The sequence below is a fragment of the Schistocerca cancellata genome, chromosome 3 (genome assembly GCF_023864275.1).
Source record: "Schistocerca cancellata isolate TAMUIC-IGC-003103 chromosome 3, iqSchCanc2.1, whole genome shotgun sequence".
Classification (NCBI taxonomy): Eukaryota; Metazoa; Arthropoda; class Insecta; order Orthoptera; family Acrididae; genus Schistocerca; species Schistocerca cancellata.
In genome coordinates, this window is record NC_064628.1 from 298,589,616 (window position 1) to 298,604,871 (window position 15,256).

Genomic DNA, 15,256 nt, shown 5'->3' on the forward strand with positions numbered 1-15,256 from the left:
ATCGAGTCTCTGTAAAGGTACATTATTGGAAAATGGAAAAAAATAAACACCTTGACGGAAGAACTAATGCACGCCATACTTGCCTGGGACACTACGAGAAAGCAGTTAGTACGATGATCAAACGCGCTGCGCTCCGAACTAACCAGGAACTGCGTTATCAGCCACGGAATGTTGCAAGCTTCAGAGAGGTCGCTCACATCCAGATCTAGTAGCAGCCGGTCTGCCATAGCATGCGGAGCTCGCGTCTGTGACTGCAACAATGTAAGTACGCGATGACAGTGTAGATGTGATCAGTTTGTACGACTGACGGAGTTTGAGTGAGATGTATAAAAGGTCTGCGGGCGGCTGCGTGTTCGTACCTCAGAATTGAGCTACACGCGGGACGAGAGGCCTCCAGGTGCATAGATTTTGTCATCAGTGTTTAGCAGAAGGTGGATATTCCTGCCGACATGGGTCCAGACAGCGGGGAGACATAGATTCACTCCAACAAGTTTGTCACATCCTTACGAGGTGCCGTATCATTCCGCACCGCGATTTCATAACAAATTAGGCACACTGTTGCTCTGTGACGTATCAGCGAAGACCATTCGCGACCCTCTGCGTGAAGCGGACTACGATACTTCGTGCCGTTAGGGCGTCATCCGCCCACGTCTCAACATTGTGCAGCCCGTCCCCATGCGCTTATGGAAGGACAAATGGAGATTTGTTTGTACAGTTACGAGACTCGTTTCTTCCTTGGTGTCAATGACGGTCGTACGCGTGTGTGGCGTCGCGCAAGTGAGCGCCAATGTCTGGAGTGTATACGACAGAGACACCCAGGGCCAACATCTGGCATCGTGGTGTGGGTAACCATACTCTGGCGACTGTAGAGAGAACATCGAACAGTGCATGGTACATTTAGAACGTCTCCAATCCGTTGCGCTACCGTTCGTGCACCAACAAGGCAATGTCCTTTTCCAACATGACAATGCACATCCACACGTATCCCGTGTCACCCACAATTTGTTCTGCAAGGTGTGCATGAACTACCCTGGTCAGCACGATCCCCAGATCTATCCCCCATTGGGCTCGTTTGGGACTGAATGAAACGTTACCTTGCGCGGAAATCTGGCCGAATTGAGGCACCAGGTGGAAACTGCATGGCAAGTCATTTCTCAAGCCTACATTCGTCATCACGACGATCGTCTCTATGGGAGAACAGCGGACTGCAAAGCTGCAAAAGGGGAGAATACAGGGTACTAGCGCCGATATTTCGCAAGGCCTGTCGAGTGCACTCAGATACTTATGGCTCTGTCTCTGTGATCATTTGTTGTGTACGTCCTCAAGTGTGTGTCAATAAAATTTCCCTCTGCAGGGTCAACGATTTCTTGGTGGATCATTTGTTGTGTACGTCCTCAAGAGAGTGTCAAAAAATTTCCCCTCTGCTGGGTCTTCTTGGTGGTCTTTTTTCATTTTCCAGTAGTGTATTAAAAATGATTAATAATAACAGAAACAAGACACTAACGGATAGTTAGTTAGTTAGTTACGTGATCCATTGATCAATAGCACGGAAAAACCGTTATGATGTGGAACGTGTCAAATGCACAATAAATGCGCACAGGAAACAAGGCTTTTTTTACATTATAATGTTATATCTAAATATTTCTATTATCTATCCCATTCCCTTAAATGGCACAAAATGCATATACTATATCTCCAGATTCATTTACTCATATTCAAGAATTCATCTATGGTATAGAAGGAGTTGTCAAGGAGGTATGATTTCAATTGGTTTTTGAAACTATTACTGCTGTCTGTCAGACATTTTATTTCATCTGGTAATTTATCAAAAAGTTTTATAGCAGCATATTTTACCACCTTCTGTGCCACAGATAGGTTAAGTAAAGGATAGTGTAGGTCTTTCTTTTTTCTGGTATTGTAATCATGAATGTCGCTGTTGATTTTAAACTGGTCCATGTTGTTGAGAAAAATTTCATTACTGAGTAAATGTGCTGTGAAGCAGTTGTAAGAATTCCTAACCTTTTAAACAGATGCCTACAAGATGTGCGACTATGAACCCTACACATTATTCTAACTACTTTCTTTTGAGCAGTGAATACCTGTTGCCTAAGTGTTGAATTGCCCCAGAATATTATTCCGTATGACATCAGAGAGTGGAAGTATGCAAAGTATGTTTGCTTACTAATATCTACATCCTCAAAATTGGCAATTATTCTGATTGCAAAAGTTGCTGAACCTAGTCGCTTTAGGAGATCCAAAATATGACTTTTTCCAATTAAGATTCTCATCTATATGTACACCCAAAAACTTAGTATGCTCTATCCTGGTTACTGACTTCTTTTGATGTGTTATGTTTATTGAAGGAATTATACTTTTTGCAACAGAAAATTGGATGTACTGTGTTTTTCAAAGTTCAGAGCAAGCCCATTCGCAGAAAACCAATTAATAACTTTTCCAAAGACCTTTGTATCATTTTCTATCGGACTTTCTTTTACTGGATTAATAATTATGCTTGTATCATCAGCAAACAGTGTCAGTTCAGCATCTTGTTTCACATAAGAAGGGAGGTCATTCACATACATCAAGGACAGGAGTTGACCCATGATCGAACCTTGTGGAACACCTAATGTAATTTCACCCCAGTTAGATGAAGTGGCAAACTCCTTTGAATCACTTGAAGCATATAAAGAGACTTTTTGCTTCCTGTTCTGTAGATATGACTTAAACCACTCATATGCTGTTCCATTTATACCATAGCATTGTAATTTCTCTAACATAATGTCATGGTTCACGCAATCAAATGCTTTGGATAAGTCACAGAATATTCCTTCTGGTGACGTTTTACTATTTAAAGACTCTATTATGTGGACAGTGAAATTGTATATTGCTGTCTCAGTGGAACAGCATTTCTGAAATCCGAACTGTGATTTACTAAGTATATAGTACGGTATGAGTGACTGTAGTTTCTCGACTTGTTGCAGGTGCTGCCTAGGTAATGGCTGTCGATAATGGATAATGAACAACCCCATCAGGAGTTGGTGAAATGCGTGGTTGTGGGCGACACCGCCGTAGGCAAGACGCGGCTCATCTGCGCGCGGGCCTGCAACAAGCACGTCTCTCTGTCGCAGCTGCTGACGACGCACGTCCCCACCGTCTGGGCCATCGACCAGTACCGCATCTACAAAGACGTGAGTACCACTCAGTGCGCGTCCTGCTCTTGTGCGTTTTGTGACCGCTAATTTCTGTGTCCGTCACAGACTTTTACTTTCAGCCGAACCACAGATGTTCCAAGGCCGCAACCCGAAAGGCGTCTAAATAGATATATTTAGCTATTTACCCCATTTAGTTACTGCCTCTGCTGTTCTCGAGCTTTGACAAATTTATTTTATTTAACTTTGCGGCCAGATGTCCTTCCTGCGCGTTGCTCTTTTTTCAGTTACCTAAAACGATAGGCTTATTGTTCCAGCTTACTACTCGAGACAAGTGAGTCTACGGCAGCGCCCCTGGCGTTTCGTTGCTGTACTGAGCCTCGTCTATGTCGAGTGGTCATTTTCGTTTACTCGTCAGCTCCAAAACTGCGTGTGGTGCGAGAGATGTCTGGTGTGCAGCTAGGCACCTCAACAGTGAAAATGAGGTTGTGAGTGATTATCCTTTGAACTAAAAGTTCGAAATGCAGTAACAAAATCTAGGGACAATCAATGAAAACGTAGTTTACTACAGGGTGGCGCATGAAATGTGTTACCATTTTGTTTTTGAATATAAACTTTATCGTCAATACAATCTGAAAGGAACATATACTACAATGAAGAGCCGTCCATGGAGATTTGTTCTAACTCAGCACATGCTCAATATGTCCTCCATTTCGTTTCCTAACTTCCTTCAAACGAACACTGAAGTTAGTGATTACCCTACGGCACACGTCTTCCGCAGTTTCACTGCAAGCTTGAAGAATAAATCTTCTGAGCTCCATTAAATCACGTGGACGTTTCGAGAAAATTTTTTCCTTTAGGTAGCCCCCCCCCCCCCCAAAAAAAAAAAAAGTCGCATGGATTGAGTTCTGGACTATTCGGGGGCCAATTTTGTCTGTCATTGAAGCGACCTGGAAACCTGAGTAAAATGATCCGCATGTCGAAATGCTCGTGTAAAAACTCCAACACAGTGTTTGCAGTATGTGGCCTTGCTCCATCTTGCATGAACCACTGCGTGTTGAAGGGCAAGGCAGTAGCAAGAAGCTGTGAAATGAAGCTATTGCGAAGCATGCTCAAATAACGCTCGCTGTTCACAGTTTCTTCAAAGAAAAAGGGTCCAATAAGTCCGTGACTGGAAATTGCTGCCCACGCTGTAATCCTCGGAGCATAATGCTGTCGTTCATGAAGCACTTGTGGGTTTTCAGTGGCCCAAAAGCGTCCATTTTGTTTATTAACAACACCGTCTAAATGAAAATGCGCCTCATCTGAAAATCAAACCTTGTTGAGAGTTTCTTCCCTATCTTCCGCCTACTGAGCAAACAGTAGTCTCTGCTGCTTGTGTTCTTCAGTGAGCTTCTGTGCACAGGTCATCTTGTATGGGTACATATGGAGGTCACTTTTAAGAATGCGTTGAACGAAGCGTCTGGATGTTCCCATTTGCACTGCTGCCTTTCTACACGATTTCGCGGGACTTCTCTCTACAGCAACTCGTACCGCTTCAATATTCTCCTGCGAACAAACAGACTTAAGCCGAGGTCACTTCGCTTCCAATACTGTTCCTTCCTGTACACATTTATCGTACAACCTGAAGATGGTCTTCTTGCAAGGGACCCATTGTGTGTTAAACTGTTGTCGAAAACGCCTCTGAGTCACAACAAGGCTTTTCATTTCATGAAAAAGTAACACAATTGCCGAATGTTGCTGTGTCGTCAGTCTTCCATTGTCAGCCATTGCTGCTTACTAGTCTCCTAGCGGCAGTATCGTGAATTACACGTCATTTCGTAACTCATTTGTTTTTCCAAGCTCTGCTGGTACTGCTGTAGAGATCCCAGCGGGATATCTAATGTGCGTCGTAAATTGTGAAACAAACAATTGGTAACACATTTCGTGCGCCACCCTGTAGATGCGTCCCGCCGTGTTACCCTCGGTTAAACAGTGAGTTATAAAAAAAATGTTAATCCCAAAACTCACTACCCACAAGTATGCGCCATCACAAAAGTAATCTCTTGGAAGATTTGTTGTGCGAGTCGCTTCCGGACCAGCAAACCGTGCGACTTCGGAAAAAAGACACCAAATTTTGACACAATGGGAAAAGTTGACAGAACTCATACTGCTCGCAACTCACTCATTTACTTCACGGGAAACATTTTTACGCGATCGAGTGACGGATTACAGAATGTGTCGGAAAAGGGTGTAAATAATATTACGACTGTTTGTGACATACTTAGCACAGGAAAGATCATAATTGCCTCTGTGAGTTTGGAGAGCCAGAAATCACTGCAACAAGTCTCTCTTAAGAACGTTCCGAGACTTCTTGTTCTCTGCAGACGTATATGTAGACATAGCTGTGTACCAATCATTGCCTGGGTACGAATTTATGCCCTTCTTCTATTAGTCTATCTCCTCCTCCCCCCCCCCTCTCTGTCCATCTCCTCTTTCCCCCTCCGTCTCCGTCCACTTCCTCCACTTCCCACACTCTGTCGATCTCCTCTTGGCTCTCTCTCTGTCTCTCTCTCTCTGTCCATCTATTCCTCCCCTTCTCCCTATCCATCTAGTCCTCTACCATCTCTCTGTCTATCTGTTCCCCTACCCTTTCTTCGTCCATTTTCTCCTCCCACTATTTGTGCTCATTTCCTCCTTCCCTCCTCATTGCCTATCCATCTCCTCCTTCCCCCCTCTCTGACCACATTATCAAACTCACCCCAATAGGAGGCTGGTGGTTCTTAACCCCACAGTATTTCATTTCATATCGTAACTAACATATCCAGCAAATTTGGTTGAATCGTTCCAGGGGCTTAGGACTAAATTCCTACCCATGTTACTGCCCGCGTACGCACATGGCAAATCTATTTCACATGTATGTAGCATATTTCACGCGTATTTACCTGTATTTCTAGTGAATTTCGCGCTGCAATTTCACGCAGCTCAGTATAACGTCCTGTCTCCTGAACAACGTATAGTACGATGACATATTTTGCAGGTACATCCAGCCGTATATGTGATTACTTTCTACGAACTGAGTTACAAATAGAGTTAGTAGTAGAGAAGTAATAAATTAAAACGTCATGCTTCATGCGGCAGTTTTGGAGTTGTCAGCGAGAAAAGTTTCGTAAAGCTTTAATACTATCTCTAAAGTGTGTTGCAAGTCACTAAGAGCTCTCATTCTCAAATACTGGATGAATAAAGTACGAGCATTTGCGCGTGGCAGGCTACACTTTTTTTTTCACCCCCACACCAGTGAATTATATGTACTGACGGAAAAAAATCGCAGCACCAAAAAATAATTAATGTAGAGTAATGGAATTTCGGAAATACGTTTGTATAGGTAACATATGTAACTGATTAACATTGCAAGATGATAGGCTAATGTAAGCGCGAGATACACCTTTGCAAATATGAAATGCTGGTACATTAAGAACCGGTGTAACTGCCAGGCTAATGTAAGCGCGAGATACACCTTTGCAAATATGAAATGCTGGTACATTAAGAACCGGTGTAACTGCCAGAATGTTGAGTACAAATGCAAATGTAGAGGTGGTGGATGTCATGTTGTGGAATGGAGTTCCATGCCTGTTGCACTTCGTCGATCAATAACAGGGACGGTTAATGTTGGTCGTGAATGATGCTCGAGTTGTCCAATGATGTCCCGTATGTGCCAGTTTGGAGACAGATCTGGTGATCGATTAGGCCAGGGCAATGTGCCGAGAATCTGTATAGCATGTAGTGGATTACAGCAGTGGTATGTGAGCTAGTTATGGAGATGGGAACCCCCCACCCTGGAACACTGTTCGTGAATAGCACACAGATTTGCAGTTAGGGTGCGTGGGATAACCACAAAAGAGTGCTCCTGCTGTCATACGAAATCGCACCCCAGACCATAACTCCAGGTGTAGGTCCAGTGTGTCTAGCATGCAGACTGGTTGGTTGTAGGCCCTCAATTGGCCTCCTCTTAACCAATCACTGGCACCAAGGCAGATCCAGCTTTCATCAGAAAAAAACAACAGACCTCCATTTTGCACTCCAACGAGCTTTCGCTTGAGACCACTGACGTTCCGAATGCCGGTGCTTTGGGATCAGTGGTGTGCACGCTACAGGGCGTCTGGATCGGAGCTGTCCTTGAAGTAACCGATTTGATAACAGGAGTGAGTTCGGCCAGAATAGGTTAACTACCGCTGTTAGCAGACGCCACCAGTCCCCTGTGTCCGCGCATGTGCAATGAGCAACGTACTCGGAAATTTAGAACTACACTCCAGACATATTCTACAGATCCCCGACGACTTAGGTACACTCGTGACTGCTGATTTACACGCAGGACGAAGTCCGCACGTACTTGGGGCAGTAGATTTTGACCAGAAAGTCGCTCGTGTAAAACGCGCTTAAGGGAGCAGGTTGTCTGCGCCAACTGTCTGTGAATTGTGAAATCCTTTTTCTTTGTGTGTACGTATTATAACTGTTTGTGCATCGAATTTTTTGAAGCAAAAAGTGCCGACCAGCCCAGCATTTGCGGAAACGTACGTGGGGAACCTCCTAAAAACTACATGCTGACTTAGTCGGTGCATCAGCCACGGTCGATAATCCGCCACGCGGACGCGACCCTGGCCCGACTGGCCTTCCTGTCCCGCAAGCTAGCGCCCTATACGAGCAGGTGGCTGGACTGCTAAGCGCACCGTACAAAATACTGTATTAGTCGCTCCCTTAAGGCGGAACGTCCATGAAACTGACCGAAAACGTCAATTTTCAATTTGTTTTTTATTTATAGTAGAATTCAAGGACAATAATTTCCCAAAGTCTCAATGATGAAGTCACACCCCAAGTGCCTGAAGAATAATTAAACGTTTGACGTGAGCTTCCTGCCATGCCCACTTTCTGAAGCAACAATTCAATATACAGGCTCAGAGGAATAACAACCCCTACATCAACAAGGAGAAGCTTCCAGATAATATCCTGGATGTTGTGAAGCCCTCTTACAGGTTTCTGCCCGATCCCGAACTGCAGTCGCACATTATGTCCCATAAATGTTCGATTGAATTCACGTCGGGTGGTCTGGGTGGCCAAATCACTCGCTGAAACCATGCAGCTCGTTAGAATGAAATTACAATGAAATGAATACCCCTAGCTGCATAAAGGCGTTGATATAAATGAACGGGGATAGTTGTAAATGTGTGCCCCCAACCGGGACTCGAAACCGGGTTCTCCTGCTTACATGGCAGACTCTCTATCCATCTGAGTCACCGAGGACACAGAGGATAGTGCGACTGCAGGGACTTATCTCTGGCACGCCTCCCGTGAGACCTACATTAGCAACTCATTGTCCCGCACTATATTCATAGTGCCACTGCCCATCATACTCATTACTCGCGGCTTTACTGCCGATTCTCGTAAGAGTTCGGGCACTGTTTGTGCATCTGCACAGAAGAAGATGGTCAAATGGTCGGTGAATCTTAAATATATGAAGATGGGATCTGTTCTTTCGGACATGTCCGAAAGAACAGATACCATCGGTGACCATGCAGCTCGTTAGAATGAAATTACAATGAAATGAATACCCATAGCTGCTTACAGGGGCATATGATGAATATAGTGCGGGACAATGAGTTGCGAATGTGGGTCTCACGGGAGGCGTGCCAGGGATAAGTCCCTGCAGTCGCACTACCCTCTGTGTCCTCAATGGTTCAGATGGATGCCGGCACGGTACCTCACCATGTTCGGTCAGAGGGTTAGCTGCCCTCTGTAATAAAAAGCTGAATTAATGTATCAACGATGAACTTCAACAAGTGACATAGGACGTTTGCCCCGACCAAATACAACCATCAATTTCGAACAAAATGAGATTAAAAACAAAACAAAAAGATGGATAGAGCGTCCGCCATGTACGCAGGAGATCCCGGGTTCGAGTCCCGGTCAGGGCACACATTTTCAACTGTCCCCGTTGACTTATACCAACGCCTGTATGCAGCTAGGGGTATTCATTTTATAAAAAAGTGTGCTCATGGTAAAATCCAAAATCAAAATGAGCCTCTAAATTTACTCATTTGGAAACGATGCTCTGAAACCACCTTTTCATCTGCTACAGTTGTCAGAATTGAAACTTATGATGCAGATCTTGTATTTAATTACGGTAACGTAGGGAGGATGAAGGCATTAGAGAGAATTGGATTTAACATAGGAAATTTTACTCAAGACATCTTGAAAAAATATATTTACAGCGTCTCTCTGCTTCTGAAAGTTCAGTTGAAGAAATGGTAAAGGAAAGAAGGCAGAAAACAAGAAACCAGCGAAGTATTCACGCGAAAGAGGACCCTGGATACGAATCTAGGGCCTTCTGAAAGGGGGCATAAGAAAAAACATTAGATTGAACTTTAAATTGCATTTCCTGAAAATTACGTTTTTTAAAATTTATGTACCTTTTTCTCAGGTTCTATGAAGGCTAGAATTATGAAATTTCGTACACTTATTTCTATAAACCCGAAAAATGTTGCCTTAAGTGTAAATTTTGAAATTATGAGCGTAATCTGAGATATTGGGCAAAGTGCATGGTACTTTGCATGAATCTTATATTATACTTAGACAGAATTATAATTAAAAATTATTAAAATTACCCTATTCGATACATTCAAAAAAACCTCTTGAGAGAAGCTTACTATATGCAAAGAGATTGAAAAGAAAATTCTGTAGAAACTCTTGACTAGTTTCTGAGAAAAAAGTATATTACTTTTCGAAAACAAAATTTTTAAAATTTAAAATTTAAATATACGTAATCCAAGGTATGTAATAGTAAATGTGTTAATTTCATGTAAAGCTTGGTACAAAATTTCATTCCTGTATCTTCAAAATTGTGTCTTTGGTCATCTTTTAAGCAATGTGCGTTCTTCATGAACGCTCAACCCCACTCCCTCCACCTTAAAGAAGCACAACAGTCTCTTTGGTGCGTTGCACATGGTGTAGAATCGGTACCTTGTGGCCTTCCATTGCTGACTCAAGTCATGGCAAGGGTTGGGCATAGGACCAGCATGTCTGCAGTCAAAAAGGTACATGTCGGGTGGAAACTGGAATACAAGTGGAACGTTAACTGCCTTTCACTGTATGTAGGGCTTCTGCAGTTGTTGGTCACAGGTAGTACGTGCTGTGTTGCTGTCATCAGCGTGTCATCGACTCTTTACTCCAGTAAATCACAAACTATGCACTCCTGCACCAAAATTCCGTGTGATTGGTTGATTGCAGACATCATGGCGTTTCCACATCTTCGCACCAAGTGCTGACCCGGGTACTTGTGCTGTTCCTGACAGGCATTAGCGCCTGTTAACACCCGTCATTTAAGTTTGGGTAGTTGGAGGGCTTAATACATCGAGGTGACAAAAGACAAATCGTGTCAGACCTCTTTTCCCCGACTTAGTGCAGCAGTTCGACGTGGTATGGTCTCAACTAGTTGCTGGAGTCTCCTGTAGAAATATTGAGCCATGCTGCCTATATAGCCGTCCGTAAGTGTAAAAATGTTGCCGATGGAGGACAAGCACGAACTGACCTCTCGATTATGTCCCATAATTGTTCGATTGAATTCACGTCGGGTGATCTGGGTGGCCAAATCATTCGCTGAAACTGTCCAGATGTTCTTCAAACCAATCGCGAACAATTCTGGCCCAGTGACTTGACATCGTTGTGTGGGAATGGCTACAAATGGTTTCCAAGTAGCGGAACATAATCATTTCTAGCCAAAGGTCAGTTCAGAGAGGCAAGGACGTAGCCAGGATTTTGTAAAAGGGGAGGGGGGAGGGAGATTTGGTAAACAGGTCCTTAGAAAGGCTGGTATATTTCTTTATTTGGCAATATGATACATTCAGTCTATTACCAAAAGAATTAAAATACAGTCTTCGATGCTAATAAGCTCCTCTATAACATACAACATCCGTTGTCGTTTATACGACGTTTATTCACAGATACATTAGAGTTGTGACGGTTGGACTCATTGTTCCAAGGATCTTACGGATAAGGCATTTCACAGTAGAACATCTTTTTTGCAGTAAAACTGAAGACATGATATACCGCCGTTCCACAAGTGCCATTTTATGCAAAGATACGTAGTACCAAATGACGGTCGGTAACCGCCTTCCACTGTAAATATCGCTGAGCTATCCTTATCGTCCAAATCTTGAGTAAGATAACATTAAAATTAAATAGAGTCTGCACGAGAAATAAATAACTTTTCCCTAAATCAAGGTATGTACTGCTACAAAAGTAACGAAAAAATAATTTTATATCAGCATTTTTACAACTGAAAACCATTACAGTTAGAAGATGATAATACAGAATCTGAAAAACAATTTAAACTACTAAACAAAAGACTGAGTAAAAACAATTATTTTGAATGTTTTTCAATGGATTAAAAATATTTACTACATAGTTCAGTCACTCAAATCATTATGTAACTGTCTCGTATTTCAATTTTCAGTTAGCTTCGCATGACAGCAACAGGCAAACTTAAACTGCGTTAACCAGTTCAGCTAAAAATTCACTGTAAGACAAAAAAAAGGACGCCATACCACGTAGGAATTAGCTGAATGGGACGGGAATCGTTCGATTTGATGTACATGTACAGACAAACAAATGATTATATTTTCAGAAAAACTGGATGATTTATTAGGGAGACGCTTGGTTCTAAATCGATCTCAGTGAACACTAAGATGAAAATTTACAACACAGTGATATGCCCAGCAGTAATGTACGGTTCATAAACATGGAGCATGACTAAGCGAGAAAGGGACAAACTATTAATATTTGAAAGAAGAGTAATGAGGAAGATATGGGGACCAGTTTTAGATAACGGAGAATGGAGGAGGAGGAAAAACGAGGAAATCTACCTTCTGATGCGACAACCAACTATCCTACAGAAGATAAAGAGCAAAAGAATACAATGGGTGGGCCATGTAGCCCGTATGCCAGATGGAAGACAGGCGAAGATGGCACTAGCGGGGAAACCAAACACCAAACACTCGACTGGACGACCAAGACAGTGCTGGATGGACAACCTGGCGAAGGACCTAGTAGCCCTGGGAATTGAAGACACCTGGAGGAACCGGGCACAAAACAGGAAGGAATGGAGCAAGTTTGTGGAAGCAGCGCGTGGTCTGCAGGGCCTGTGATCGCCGAATATCTATCTATCTGTCTTATTCGAGAGAAAGTGCTTCAGAAATTGAGCAAGTCAGTAATGCGTTGATCCACCTATAACCCTTGTGCAAGCAATTATTCGGCTTCGCATTAATTGACAGAATTGCTGGACGTCCTCCTGGCGAATATCGTGCCAAATTCTGTCCAATTGGCGCTTTAGAATGTCAAACGTCAAAATCCCGAGCTAGTTGGAGGGCTCTGCCCACAATGCTCCAGACGCTCCCAATTGGGATAGATCCGGTGATCTTTCTGGTCAAGGTAGGATTTGTCAAGCGGGATGACAAGCAGTAAAAATTCTCGTCGTCTGCGGGCTGGCATTATCTTGCTGAAATATAAGCCCAGGGTGGCTTACTCGTGCTGTAAAGGTTGCGCGAATGACAACGAAATGGATCCTGCTACGAAAAGAGATGGCACCCCAGACCATCACTCCAGGTTGTCGGGTCGTATGGCTACCGACAGTCAGACTGGAATCCCACTACTGTCCAGGGCGTCTCCAAATAAGTCTTCGATGGTCATCGCGGCACACTTCGAAGCGGGACTCATCGCTGAAGACGATTCTACTCCAGTTAATGAGACTCCAGGCAGAAGACGTGTCTGGAGAATCCATAAAATATGGCATTTCCATAAAGATGGATAAGCCATTTTATTCGTCAATGATCTCCGAGTTTTCACCAAACTGTGACTGGATCTCATTACTTAGGAGTACTGTATTTTGGCAAACCACTAGAAAGCAGCCACGCTCCAATCTCCCTTCACCCTCTAAGGCCATTTTTCACTCGTCTTCTTTCAATCTGGATTTGAGAGAGAAAGTAATCAGGAATGCATGAGCTTGAATTGTTTAGGACGCCGACGTTCTTACAGGTCTGTTGGATTAACAAATCTGATATTGTTCTGGCTATATAGAAGCTAAGCTATTTCTGACTGCGAAAATGGAAGGAATCTGCAATTATACAGTATTATACTATCCAATATTTCCTCATTTAAGTATGCATCTGTTACTTCTTGCAAAGTAGAAAGATCATTTCCTGCATTACAGAGTATCCCGGCAGATAAACGCATAAGCCTAAATAAGGAAAATGTGGATCATTATTTAGTTATCGTAAGGCTTTTAGAGTCGGTACTCTCCAAAGAGATGTTCGGCTCACCTTTGATACAGCTCTTTTCATTTAAACGGAGACGTTGCATCTTCAAGGGAAATTTGATTCTGTCGTGGAAGAAAGGAATTCTGAAGGAAATGGCTGTGGCCCATAGTAAGGGACCAATCCCAGAACTTGCCTATACTGAAAATGTGGAAGAAACCACAGAAAACTATTGTCAAGGTTGTCAGTGGATAGATTAGAACCAACTCGCCTCTCGAATTCACGCATTCGCCTCAACTCAGTTCAGCGCCTCATGGCTCAGAAATACCCCGATGGGTGGAAAATTTGGTAAAAGTGTAGCCTTTTTTCAAATAAAATGCATCACATCGAAAGATGGAATGCTGATATTCCATGTTTTTCCTTTAATTGTGCTTGTTTAATCGTTTGATTGCGGATAATGCATGCATATTTTAAGATTTAATGAGTGCTTGGAATTCCAGGCTCAGTTATTATAGTACTACAAAGACGTAATTAGATTTTGGAGGAAAGGGGGGGGGATGAGATAGATACAGGACGCAGTCGACTTTGACGAAATCAAGCAACCTGCTGGAAAAATCTTTTAGAAAGGAACGAAGTATATAGTGTGCTACCATCACATACCCCTTTCGCTCTGCACAAACCCTTCCCATCGTTCCGATCGGAACCGATTATCATAGTTAAGTACCACGCATGTGACCACACTAGGCGAAATCTTGTCATTTGAGCTAGTAATGATATTATTTTGAGCACTTTTTTTTTGTTTAAGAAACGCAACCATCGCCGTTGGGCGATCATTTGTTGATCGACGCGATTTTTGGGCGGCACAGACAAATCCAAATCCATTTTGACCCACTGATTTTAATTTAATGTTATTCCTCATTACATTTAGGGCTCCACTGCCATGTGAAATACTAAAATATTGCAAGCCCAACGTTCTACCAGTTTCCAACTAAAGAGGCCAGTGCTAGCATTACACTGCTATAGATAGGTAATTAGACTGTTATAGTAGTGCGTACAATTTTTTCACTTACCGTAACGCTGGTGCACGAATCAAAATCGGTTTTCTTCTTGTTGTTTGGTACAAACTCATCGGTAACATATCACATTATCACAACAGCACACAGTACAAAAAGAATACACGCCAGCAGATCTTACATTAAATTCAGTTGCAAGTAAGAACTGAACTGATCGATGAGCTACTTAGCTATCGATAATGCGTATCCCATTTACGTCGTTTGATTTCTGCCGTTATTTCACGCAGTATTGCTTGTCTGACAACTCGACACAAACGCTGCTGATTTCGGTCGCCCCAACTACACCATTCGAGCTCCAGCGTCTGTTAATTCCCGTAGTGCGGCCATAATCGCGTCAGAAACCTTTTCACATGAATCACCCGAATACAGATGACAGCTCCGCCAATGCCCCGCCCTTTTATACCTTGTGTACGCGACACTACGGTCATCTGTATATGTGTACAGCGCTATCCCATGACTTTTGTCACCTCACTGTAATCTGACAAACAGAGCTGCTGAAATCAGCCCATTGTTCGAGCCATCTTCATTCGTATCTGTAAAACTATTCCAGTGTCTTGAGTCTTATGGGGCGGCATTGTTTTGTTTTCTCCAGCTGCGATTTTTAGCTGCTTTTGGTGTGTAGCTAATTGTACTATTAGTTTTACCACTTGTACCGCCGGCTGCTTGAGTGGTTGGTTCAGTGGGTTAGTGCTTCCGGTGGGAATCATTCATACGCGTTCTAGAGTCAGTGACACCAGCTTCCATAACCATGCTC

General features: G+C 43.1%; 1 protein-coding gene across 1 annotated transcript in view; it reads left to right on the forward strand.

Moving 5' to 3' along the window:
- Positions 1–15,256, forward strand: part of LOC126174999 (rho-related BTB domain-containing protein 1) — a 527,665-nt gene that overhangs the window by 348,097 nt on the left and 164,312 nt on the right. Inside the window, exon 3 of the mRNA XM_049921485.1 lies at positions 3,033–3,188. Within this exon, the coding sequence (XP_049777442.1) occupies positions 3,033–3,188 (156 nt within the window). The remainder of the gene's footprint in view (positions 1–3,032; positions 3,189–15,256) is intronic.